This window comes from Vespa crabro, chromosome 8 (genome assembly GCF_910589235.1).
Source record: "Vespa crabro chromosome 8, iyVesCrab1.2, whole genome shotgun sequence".
In the NCBI taxonomy this organism is placed as follows: domain Eukaryota; kingdom Metazoa; phylum Arthropoda; class Insecta; order Hymenoptera; family Vespidae; genus Vespa; species Vespa crabro.
Window position 1 is genome coordinate 7,866,379 of NC_060962.1, and position 11,675 is coordinate 7,878,053.

The 11,675-nt window shown below is 25.7% G+C and overlaps 3 protein-coding genes across 8 annotated transcripts; 1 reads left to right on the forward strand and 2 right to left on the reverse strand.

Moving 5' to 3' along the window:
* The first annotated feature begins 362 nt into the window (after nt 1-362).
* LOC124425836 (nucleoside diphosphate kinase) lies at nt 363-2,074 on the forward strand. Of its 2 annotated transcripts, XM_046966802.1 has the most exons (4): nt 363-578; nt 969-1,070; nt 1,197-1,447; nt 1,711-2,074. In XM_046966802.1, the coding sequence occupies exons 1-3, from the start codon at nt 399-401 to the stop codon at nt 1,434-1,436; spliced, it is 522 nt and encodes a 173-aa protein (XP_046822758.1). In that variant the 5' UTR covers nt 363-398; the 3' UTR covers nt 1,437-1,447; nt 1,711-2,074. The 2 variants fall into 2 exon arrangements, with proteins under 2 accessions (XP_046822758.1, XP_046822757.1); XM_046966801.1 differs by lacking the exon at nt 1,711-2,074 and having other exon boundaries at nt 366-578; nt 1,197-1,613.
* A 208-nt stretch (nt 2,075-2,282) lies between these two features.
* On the reverse strand, nt 2,283-5,000 carry LOC124426054 (cell death-inducing p53-target protein 1-like). The gene is made up of 4 exons (XM_046967300.1): nt 4,813-5,000; nt 2,846-3,016; nt 2,625-2,763; nt 2,283-2,523 (listed from the first exon to the last, which is right to left on the reverse strand). Exons 2-4 carry the CDS (start codon nt 2,991-2,993, stop codon nt 2,421-2,423), a joined length of 390 nt encoding a protein of 129 aa, XP_046823256.1. The 5' UTR covers nt 2,994-3,016; nt 4,813-5,000; the 3' UTR covers nt 2,283-2,420.
* Nucleotides 5,001-5,979: 979 nt separating this feature from the next.
* Nucleotides 5,980-10,055, reverse strand: LOC124426055 (lipopolysaccharide-induced tumor necrosis factor-alpha factor homolog). Of its 5 annotated transcripts, none has more exons than XM_046967301.1 (5): nt 9,942-10,055; nt 9,649-9,747; nt 7,253-7,370; nt 7,036-7,180; nt 5,980-6,920 (listed from the first exon to the last, which is right to left on the reverse strand). In XM_046967301.1, the coding sequence occupies exons 3-5, from the start codon at nt 7,344-7,346 to the stop codon at nt 6,818-6,820; spliced, it is 342 nt and encodes a 113-aa protein (XP_046823257.1). In that variant the 5' UTR covers nt 7,347-7,370; nt 9,649-9,747; nt 9,942-10,055; the 3' UTR covers nt 5,980-6,817. The 5 variants fall into 5 exon arrangements, with proteins under 5 accessions (XP_046823257.1, XP_046823260.1, XP_046823258.1 ...); XM_046967304.1 differs by lacking the exon at nt 9,942-10,055 and adding an exon at nt 9,881-9,899; XM_046967302.1 differs by lacking the exon at nt 9,942-10,055 and adding an exon at nt 9,874-9,894.
* Between the last annotated feature and the right edge of the window lie 1,620 nt (nt 10,056-11,675).

Here is an 11,675-nt window from a genome sequence, read left to right on the forward strand (position 1 = left end):
GAAATGATTTGCATTGAATTTTTTTTACGTAACGTAAAAAACGTTCGTATTCATTTAATTTTTCGTGTCAATTTAATTGTTCATTCGCTGTGATATCGAATCTTAGAATTATAAAAGATTTTCGAAGGAAGAAAAAGAATAAATAAATAACAAAAAAAAAAAAAGAAAGGAAAAAGGAAAGCAAAAAATTAATGAAAAAAGAAAAGAGAGAGAGAGAGAGAAAGAGAGAGAAAATTCGTTCGATGTTCATGCGCAAGCGTTCATCGGTTAATCCATTTCTATACAAGCGCCCGAAGCGTCGTAAAAGTGAGTTAACCTCAATATCATACCTCCCACCATACTGTCGCAATGCGGATCACGAGTTCTTTCCCTCTCTTATAAATTTTGTCCGAAGATCTATGTTTGTGTGTTCTCTGCTGACCTTCATTCATTTCCTTTGCGAGTACATAATGGCCAACGCTAAAGAACGTACCTTCATCATGATTAAACCCGATGGAGTCCAACGTGGACTCGTCGGGAAAATCATTCAACGTTTCGAGGAAAAGGGTTACAAACTTGTAGCCCTTAAGATGGTTTGGGTAAGTTTAATTGGATTTGTGTGCCCTCTTAATTACATTTTGAAAGCGCAGAATCCGTTCTCTGATTCTCCACGTGGACACCGGCATTTTTATCCGATTGACTTTTTCTTTTTTTATCATTGAGAATAATTAACGTTTATATAACGTCGAAAGCACGAAATAAAGTAGATATTTTATGAATTTTAAATCTAATTAAAAAAAAATTAGACTCGATTATATTGTTGTTCTTTATATGTATAAAATTATATACATATATATATAATATCAATATGTGCCAATATATGCCAACTTTTCAAATAGATATGCGTTACAATATATATTATCTAATGCTTGATTATTCAACATTGGTTAGATATTTAATTTGATAATTGTTTTTTCCTTTTCTATTAGCCTACCGAAGAGCTTTTAAAGAATCATTATTCCGATCTATCGTCCAAACCTTTCTTTCCTGGTCTTGTAAAATATATGAGCTCTGGACCAGTTGTACCTATGGTAAATAATTGATAAAATGTTTAAAATATTATGTTATAAATAAATGTTATAAAATTATATTATGTATTAATCATAAACGAGTATAAATGATAATGGATTTAAATTTAATAAATATTATTTCATAAGGTATGGGAAGGCTTAAATGCTGTGAAAACTGGACGAGTAATGCTTGGAGAAACAGATCCAAAGAATTCAGCTCCAGGTACGATTCGTGGCGACTTTTGTCTTCAGGTTGGACGTAATATAATTCATGGTTCTGATTCGGTCGAATCTGCGGATAAAGAAATAAAGTTGTGGTTTGGAAACACAGAAAAGGATAGTTTGATAGATTGGGCATCTTGGGCTGAAAAATGGATCTATGAATAAACAGCCAAGAGGTAATATTTTATGGGAATAGATATTTAAAAATTATATATCTTTTAATATAATCTATTCCTTTTTAAAATTAATATTGTTAAAACTTTGCTATACTCGGTAAAAAATTGTACATATATTATTGAATAGTCTTTCCAAGACACAATAAAAAATACTCTTTCAGGAAAATTGCTTGGTGTATTGTATGTTAAAGCTTTTATAATTTAATAATCCCTTTAAATACATAAATATATATATATATATATTGTTTCTCACTCTATCATAGGTAACATTTTATTACACACTGCCATTGTTAGAATTATATTCTGCAATCTTATAAAAAAGTTTCCAACCTGAATCAAAATGGAATACATGTCTTGTATTACTTATGCAAGTACTTTTGATCACACAGAAGCCTTATAAGCAATAATTATCAGACGTCTATAAATCAATTATCAATCTGTATTAATCATTATTAACAAAGATAATAAGAAAAAGATTAAATATAGTTATGATGGACAATAGGAACTGATATTTAAAAAAAAACGAATTTAATTACAAAAAATACTTTTCTGTATCAACAATACTCTTATATGTTTATATGTATATGTATTCATCGTATCAAAATAATAAAAAAAGTATACAAGTAATTGTCTCTAGAATATATTGAATAAACTATACCTATATATATATATATATATTAATATTGAATAAATTATTTATTCTTAATCAATATAACAAAGTTTTATTTTTAATAAATCTTGGATTTTATATATTAAGTAAAGAAATTCATTATTCTTTGTATATGAAATTGTATTAATGAATTAATTACTTTATAAAATAGTTAAGACTGTAAAATGGATTGTTTTTTTTTTTTTTTATTAATAAAAAAGATCGAATACATTTTCAATCACAAAGTAGATAAGAGATAATAAAGGAACGAACGTAGAAAGAATAGGATATATTTCTAATAAGATATAGTATTTGTATGATTAATCAATTGTTAGATTGTCCTAAGAAACTTTTACATGATGGACAATAATGTTTCCTTCTTAAAAAATTATCCATACAATAAGGTATAGGTGCGCAGCACCACAATCTGAAAGGAAAAAAAAAGGAAAGAAAAATATATATATTTTCAATATTTTAACATATTTATTAACGAATTAAATAATTACAAGAGATTTTATATGATCTTACCCCATTATGCAAAGAAAAAGTGCTATTGCGTGCGCCGAAATGGTTACTTCGGTCTCCATTTCACTTAATATTTGTATACCACAATGTGGGCATATCATTAATCGTGGTTGTGATCCAAAACCTGCTCCAATCACCACAGCTATTAATTAAAAATCGTTTAATTAATTAATCAGATTAGAACAAAATGCACTAAGAAAAATGTAATAAGAAAAAAAATATACTCTGTCGTAGTGGTGGTGACAATGGTGGTGATAATGGTGGTAGTAGTGGCGGTGGTGGAGGTGGTGGTAGTGGTGGTGGTGGTGGTGGTGCATATCCGTAATAAGTAGGGGGTGGAATAAAATTAGGTGATGGTAAATCTTTATTCATATTGATTTTTTATCGATAAATATCTATAAAATAGAATTATGAACGTTAGAAAGATCGAATTGAACTTTGTTCGATGATTCGCAAAAGACATAACAAGTGTTTATTATTTCACGATGCTTATACCGATTTATAGAAATGACATAATACATTTGAGAAAATGTCGAATGAAATTTTCTTAAATTTAAGAAAATTTAAGAAAATTAAACGTCAATCTAATGATGATTAATGTATAATCATTCCAATAATTATTTTCTCTTTTCTCTTCCCCCTTCTTTTTTTTTTTTTTTTTTTTTTTTTTTGTTATTTTTATAATTGCTGACAAATGAGAGAAAGCTGAGTTTCTTATCTGTTAGAAGAGTGAGAAAAAATTATTTAAATATAAAAATATTTATATTTAAAAAAGAACAAGAAAAATCTTTTCAGAGATAATCATAACATTGTTTTTCTTCGTTAATCTTTAGCCTTTAAAAATCATAGTATGTTACACAACAACGATAAGCGATAAATAAAACACCCTATATCATCATTAACAATAGAGACAGCGTTGATCGATGTTGAAATAGTAAAAATTAAGAAAATATATTCGTTTTGTCGCGTGTTTTATTAATTAGATTATGATCGTGTATTTTTGGTACGATTTAACAAAGTTTCCTAGTTTTTTTCCTTTTTTCATTCTCTTTAAAAATTTACGATTAACCAAAAAAAAAAAAAAAACTAAAATAAATTTCTCACGTATCAGCCATTTCAAAATGAATGTGATAGACAATGAGCATTCAATTTCATTTTGAAAATACCGGAGCAAATTTAAACTTAATACGATCTAAATATAATTAAAATGTATTATTTCCTGATCATTTTTTAATTATTTACCATTAATACAAACAATAACATGAATATCATTAAAACGATAATGTCAAATGTTAGATTAAAAAGTATAATGAGCGCAAGAAATAATTCTCATAGTTTTTGAAATACTAACATTTCTCTTTGTTCTTCAAATATTTGATAACACGTGATCTAATTTTTATTTTTGATCTGTTTCATCGAAGACGACAAAACCAATGGCTCTCTAAGAATTATGATGACGTAACAAAGCGTTGAAAAAAGAAAAAAAAAAAGAAAAAGGAAAAGAAAAAAAAAACACAAGAAACAAAACAAGAGCAAAAAAGTCTTATTTCCTACGAGAAATAAGAAAACGCATATGAAAAAAAAATTCTAAAATGATTAGACATCCTAATACGTATATATATATATGGATCAATTCATTGATATCATTTCATTTTCTATGGAAAACTTTTTCCTTCTCGTTGTTTAAAAAAACATAAATTCTATAAATTTATCCAAACTATACTCGTTTGACGACGACGACGACGACGACGACGATAACGTTTTATTGCGTCATTAAATTGAAGATTCATTTTTAATATAAATGAATCTCTTTGTGTATATATTCTAAAAAAAAAAAAAAAAAAAAAAAAAAAAAGAAAAATATATGTGAAAATTATAAATAACTAACGAACATAAAGACGATGCACGATTACTTTATCATTCATTGATTGAAAATGAGAATTGCGTAAATTCATTGAAATGAAAATGAGAATTGCGTAAACCAATAAAACTGGTTTTCCTTTTTTTTTTTTTTTTTTTTTTTTTTTTTTTTTTTTTTTTTTTTTTTTTTTTGATTCGCGTAATTCATAACTCTCCTTAGATACGTAATTATTGCATTTGAAGTCGATGTGAATCTACAATACGTATTTCCTCTTCTCTCTCATATATATGTTTTTTTTTTTAAATCTCTTCTTTTATCCTTTTTGTTTACCTTTAGAGAAATTCCTTATTTAAACATAAACTATTATATGAATATAATAATACAGATTCGTAATAGTCCGATGTTTACTTTATACAGTATCACGACTTGATATCTCATAAAACTATTAGATAAATCTAAAGAAACATCGATTCACTTATTACTTGTTCACTGTTCACAGACAGACTGAACTCAAGATTGATTATTTCTTACAATGTATCGAGTAAAAAGAAAAAAGACATTTTTCAATGGGGAAAAAAAATCAAGAAAAAAAAAAAAAAGAAAAGAAAAAAACTTGATTAGTATCTACGAAGCAGTATGATTCAATTCGATTCAATTCGATTCAATGTTCTTCTTTTCTTGATTTTTATTTATTTGTTTATTTATTTATTTATTTATTTATTTATTTATTTTCCCTTTTTTTTTTGTTCTTTTTTTTTCCCTTTTGATCCTTTACCTTTTGAATCATTTTGTTCGATTCTCAATTTCTCTCATTCACGAATTTTTTTTTATGACATGACGTCATTGCGCATTTGAAGGGAGTAAAAAGGAACAGGAGTAGGATGTTCTTCGATTAAGATTCTTTCCTCTTAGGGTTTTATTCATCGTTCAAATTTTCTTGTTACGATTTTATTGATACAATGCCGTTGTGCAACTTTATTGGAAGATAAAATGATCGAAGAAAAATTTTATCTAATTTTTAATACGAATGCATTATTTATCTCTGACACGATCATCTATTTCTCTCTCTCCCTCTCTCTCTTTCTCTCTCTCTCTATAGGTGTTAATTAATCGAATAACTTGTATTCCTAAAATTCTTTCATTTCCTATAAATTCTTTCATCTAAAAAAATCTCTCTCGACGAGTTATGTAAAGAAAAATTATTATTATAAATAATCATAATATTATATACAATCTAATATCGTATATTATGAATCTAATCAAACCAAATTATTTACAAAATTTGACATTGATGAAAAAAGAATTATTAGAACATAGTAAATCTATTATTACGATATCAAATAATGATCTTTTATTAAATAGTCACACCCTTTATAAATTAACGTTGTTGTTTGGAGACAAAGAAAAGGATTGGATTTGTGTAACAGCTAGAAGATAATATTTTAAGGGAATAAATTTTTCAATATTATACGTTCTTTAATATAACTTGTTTCATTCTAAGATTAATATTGCAAAAATTATGCTTTATTCAAGAAAGAAAAAAAAAAGATTATAAATGAATTAAGTGATCTATTTAAAAAGCAATAAAAAAAAATACTCTTACAGAAAATATAGCTGGCATTAATATATTGTGCGTCAGAGCTTTTTTAGTTTTATAATTAATTAAAATTTTTGGTCATACTGCCATTGTCCATTTATATATAGATATACACACATATACATGTATGCATTTATCGTATCAAAATAATAAAGAAAGTATACAAACAGAAATAATCTTTAGAATTTGTTAGTTAAACTATGCCTATATATATTTAATATATTATTAATTTATATTATATATTTAAAATATTTATGTAAATTATTAATATATATATATATATTATTTTTTATGCATATAACAAATTTTTATATTTAATCATTAACAGTATCATAAAATTGAATGCAAATTTACGGTTCTATACATTAAGTAGAAATTCATTATTTTTTGTATATGAAATTGTATTAATAGGAATCCATAACAAATTACCTATTCACAAACAATACTTATGGATATACTATCATTATGGATATACAATTATTTTTCAATTCTTATATATTTAAGATATTCAAAAAGGTTAGATATTGTATTTCTAAGATAGAAGGCACGATTGTTCACAATTAATAGAACTTTCTTTATAGTTTCCAATTTAGGAATATATATTTATAAATAAAAGAAAAATAAAAGAAAAAAAAAAAAAAAAAGATAAAATAGATTCTCAATCTATTCAAAATAGATAAGACAATAAAAGAATGACAAAAGGAAGAGCAGCATGTATTTCTGTATTAATAAGTCAAATCAATTGCTAGATTGTCCTAAGAAAGCTCTACATGATGGACAATAATGCTTCTGTACTAAACAACTATCCATACAATAGGGTATGGGTGCACAACACCAACATCTGAAACAAAAAAGAAAAAAAAAAAAAAATAAGACAAAACAAAAAAGTAAATAATATTTTCAATCATTTAATATATCCCTTAACTGAATGAAATAATTAGAAAAGATGATTTTACCCGACAAGACAAAGTAACAGAGCAAATAAATGTGTCTTTGTGTTAGATTCGCTCTCCACACAAGTGGATATGCTACTTCCACAATATGGACATGTCATTGGTTGTGTAGTTGACCCAAAAGAGGTACCAGGCACTATTATCACATCTATAAATGAAAAATCATTTGAATTAATTAAAAACAAAATCAATAAGATTGAAAAAAGAAAAAGTTACATACTCTGATGTTGTTGTGGTGGTACTGGTGGTGGTGGACCACTTAAGTTATATGCAGGAGGTGGAACAAATCCAGGTGGAGGTGCATCTTTACTCATTTTAACTTTTTAATTGATAAATATCTGTAAATTGGTATTATGAATGTTAGAAAGATCTGATCAAACGTTGTTTTTAAAGATCTGATCAAACTCGTCTTTTTTTTTTTTTCCTTCCACAGAAGACGCAACAAGTGTTTCTATATTTACGATGACTTATAACAGTATATACGAACGACGTAGATATTATATTCGTGAAAATAACGAATGAAATTTGATATTTAAATGATATTGCGACGTTGCCTTTCTCAATCTCGAGTATTATTATTCTATAGATCACATTTTGCTATTAGGTTGGAAGCTATGAAACGGAAATTATGAAACGTTTTTTATTTTCATTCAACGCCCGTTTCATAGTTTCCAATCTAATATTATTAATTTTTATTCCAGTATAATACGTTTTAATTATAAAAATATTTTATTTATCGTTAACACATCTTTATATTAATATGTTGCAAAATTTCTATTGTTATAAATATACAGTATTTCTGTTTGTCTTGAAACATAAGCAAAGATTAAAACGTCGCTTTTATCGACGATCGAATTAATAATTGTTCTTATAATTATTTTTTTTTCTTTTTTTTTTCTTTTTTGTTTTTTTTTTTGACACGTAATTGTTTAACAAATGAGAAGAAAGTTGAGTTTCTCATATGGTAATAGAACGTGAGAAAAAAAAAAAAAAAGAAAAAAAGAAAGTATAAACAAAAGGAAGTAAAAAAAAAGAAAAGAAAATAAATACTTGTCCAAGATTATGATGATATTTTTTTTCTCGTTAATCTTTAGCGTGTATTATACAACGACGATAAGTGATAAGATAAATCATCCTATGTACTATCATTATCGTCAATTTATCTTCTTTATCTTTGTTAGGTTTTCCATCTTGACGAAAAATCGATCGTTCTCGAAACGCCCATTAGAGGTAGCACGATCGATATTGAAAAAAAAAAAAAAAAAAAAAAAAAAAGGAACAAATTAAGAAAATATATTCTTTGTGTTTTATTGATCAAAGTGTCGTTGTTTTTTCTTTTTCTTTTTTTTCTTTTTGTTATGATTTTTAAACATTTTCGAACATTCATTTTCTTTTTCTTTTTCTTTTTTTTTTTTTTCATTTTAAGAATCTACGATTAACCAAAGATTCATGAATATTTACTTCCACACGTATTCCGCCATTGCAAACGTACAAATAACCAATCAGCATCCATTGTGTTTCATCTCAAAAATACAGCGTAAATTTAAATTTCGTTAAACGATCTTATAGGCAATGAAGTCAAATTGTACGTCTACGTGACTATTTAGTAATTATTTATTAATTAGTATTAACTCGAGTTCGTGTGGACGAATATCATTGAAATAATGTCATTGAAATAATGTCAGTAAATTGATAATTACAGATTATGACTTAGGTCAATTTTTTCGATAAAACGTTAAATGAAAAAATATAATCAATTTAAGAAATATTTGAAATTCTATATATTATTTTGTTGTTACAGGTGACAAAAAATATTTAACTTTTTATTTCTGATTCGATCGATCAGAGGTGAATAAAAGAATATCTTGAAAAATGTGATCTAAATAGTAGATAATTGCAAGGTTAGAATTTTATTTCTATCATGTTATAATTGGGCACAATGAATTTTTAGAATGGCTTTTAAAAAAAAAAATTGAAGAAAGAAAGAAAGGAAAAAAAGAGAAGATCTTTTTTCGCTGCAAGAAGAAAAAAAAATTCAAAATGGTAAGAGGATTCAAGTATATATATATATATGTATATATGTATGTATATATGTAAATCAATTTGTTGATATCATTATCATTAACTATAAAAACTTTCTCCTTTTCCATATTTAGAAAATATCATATATTATTCTCAAATGACATTTATTTTACGCAATAACATAATTGATTCATCGGAATCTTTATATATACATATATATATATATATATATATATATATATATATATATACAAATTTTTCTTTATTTTTCTTTTTCCAAAAAACAATATGTATGAGTCATGTAACCGAGTTTAATTCTTATCTATAAATCATGATATATGTTAGTACAAATAATTATCGTACGATAAATCATGACTTTAATTTCAGATCGAAATGATAATAAATCATATATTTTATAAGTAAAATATATTATTTTACGTACGTTTGAAGGAGAGAGAAAAAAAAAAAAGGAAAAGAAAACAACGGAAGATGAAAAGAATATTTTTGTTTTGTTTTTTAGAAAATATTAATAGTCCAGAAACGATGAATTTTCTTAAAAATTCATATATTTATAATTTTCATTAGTATTCCTACCTGTTGCACTTGAAATTGTGATATTCTTCTGCGATATGTACTTTCTCTCTCTCTCTTCCTTTCTCTTTTTTGGATATTTGCTTATATTCTTTTCTTCACCTTTAGAAAGATAATTTTCTTATTTATAAAGTAAATATTATATGAATATAATATATATATATATATATATATATATATATATATATATATATATATATATATATATATATATTATAATAAACAAACTCGTAACAATTGAACAATGATGGACGATTATATATAATATCAAGACTCCGTATCTCGTGGAAACTCACGGCAAAGTTAACGAAATATATGAGCTTTTTATCGTGTCTTCGCTCGTTAAACGAACAAACTGAGAGAACTCTTGGATTGGAACGTTATCCACGTAGAATAATATCTACCTTAATCATACATAGAGGTCGTAGTGGTAGTCAAAGAGATATGGTTTCTACGAAGAGTACTCTTGATACTTCCGGGGGACTTCTGAAAAATCACTTGACAATATGACGCATCAATATATATATATATATATATAATATCGATTGAAAATTTTCTAGATCTCTTCTTATAAATTTCTTATTTTTTTTGTTTCCCTTTTCTTCTTCTTTTTTTTTTTTTATACGTATTTTTGTTTCTTTTTTTCTTTTTTTACCTTTTTTTTTTTTCTTCTTTTGTTCTTTTTTTCTTCTCATTACTCTTTTCGTACATCATAATTTAACTTACAGCATTATTATTTCTTCATCATCGAGATATTAAATTATTATTTGTTGAAGGTTGAAGCGACATGACGTCATTGTGCGTTTAATGATGGCTAGGAGGGTGGGTGGGGAGGGCGGGGACAGGATGAACGAGAAGAAGCGATGAGCGTAATTATAATTGGATTTCCTTCGATGACAAATCCTTTTCTCGTTTGTGTCATGTTCTTCTTTTTTTTTTTCTCTTTCTTTCTTTTTCTTTCTTTCTTTCTTTTTTTTTCCTTCCTTCTTTTTCTTTCGATCAACGTCGGCCGTTCTTTCCATTTCTTCTTCGCTTATGAATCTTTCATCTTTGTTATATTGTTTTTCCATTTTATCAATCTATATGTATGATAAAGATTTTACTGTATCGAGATATTAGAAACGAGATTAGAACGAAATGATTGAGATACGTTGGAAATTATTCCGATATATTTCCTATGATAAAGAATTTTGATAAAGAAAAAGTATTATTTTGTACGTAAAAAATTATAGAACGTCATTTCTTTCTTTTCTTTTTTCCCTGAAATTTTGCATTATATAAATTTAACATTTATCGAATTAAAATCTGATAGAAGGGTGCAAGGGGGAGGGGTTGCGGTGGTGGGGGGCATCGGAACGATATCGATACAATAGTTTATTTTTACTTCAAGATGAAATAATCGAAGATATAATTTATTATATCTGATTTTTTCTTTTTTTTTTTTTTTTTTCATACGAAGATATTTATCTCTTACACGATCGTCTTTTTCCTTTTTGATAGATATAAATTATAAATCGGTAGAATTTGTTTCACCATTTAATAAGAATTCTCTTATCTAAAGTATCTCTTTCGATGATTTTTTAACAGATAAATGCGAAACGTTACTATTATTAATAAAAATTAATATTAATACCAGGATGGATTGAAAGTTTATCAGGTGATATATATATATATAAAGAAAAATTTTTATCTTTCACAATTTTCGTTCTTGAGATCTTTTCAATCATAATTTCCCTTTTTATTTCTTCAATTTTCAATCAAGTTCTCGTAATTTTCAACAATTCCGAAAAATGAAATAATTTGTCGATTCAAAAGTTTTTGTAAAAGTGTAATTGATTTTTTAAAAACGCTCGTAGCGCCTTTTCTTTTTCTTTTTTTCTTTTTTTCGTGGATCGTATCTAAGGTTTGCTTGAAGAAATTCGTAACTTTTTATTTTTTTTTTATTTTTATTATTATTATTATTATTATTATTATTATTATTATTATTATTATTATTATTATTATTATTATTATTATTGAAAAGAATTCGC

Coding starts and splice junctions, on each gene's coding strand:
- LOC124425836 (XM_046966802.1), top strand. CDS start 399: ATGTTTGTGTGTTCTCTGCTGACCTTCATTCATTTCCTTTGCGAGTAC. Junction 579..968: donor TAGCCCTTAAGATGGTTTGG/GTAAGTTTAATT, acceptor CTTTTCTATTAG/CCTACCGAAGAGCTTTTAAA. Junction 1,071..1,196: donor CTGGACCAGTTGTACCTATG/GTAAATAATTGA, acceptor TTATTTCATAAG/GTATGGGAAGGCTTAAATGC.
- LOC124426055 (XM_046967301.1), bottom strand. CDS start 7,346: ATGAGTAAAGATGCACCTCCACCTGGATTTGTTCCACCTCCTGCATAT. Junction 7,181..7,252: donor ACCACCACAACAACATCAGA/GTATGTAACTTT, acceptor TTTCATTTATAG/ATGTGATAATAGTGCCTGGT. Junction 6,921..7,035: donor CTGTTACTTTGTCTTGTCGG/GTAAAATCATCT, acceptor TTTTTGTTTCAG/ATGTTGGTGTTGTGCACCCA.
- LOC124426054 (XM_046967300.1), bottom strand. CDS start 2,993: ATGAATAAAGATTTACCATCACCTAATTTTATTCCACCCCCTACTTAT. Junction 2,764..2,845: donor GTCACCACCACTACGACAGA/GTATATTTTTTT, acceptor TTTAATTAATAG/CTGTGGTGATTGGAGCAGGT. Junction 2,524..2,624: donor CTTTTTCTTTGCATAATGGG/GTAAGATCATAT, acceptor TTTTCCTTTCAG/ATTGTGGTGCTGCGCACCTA.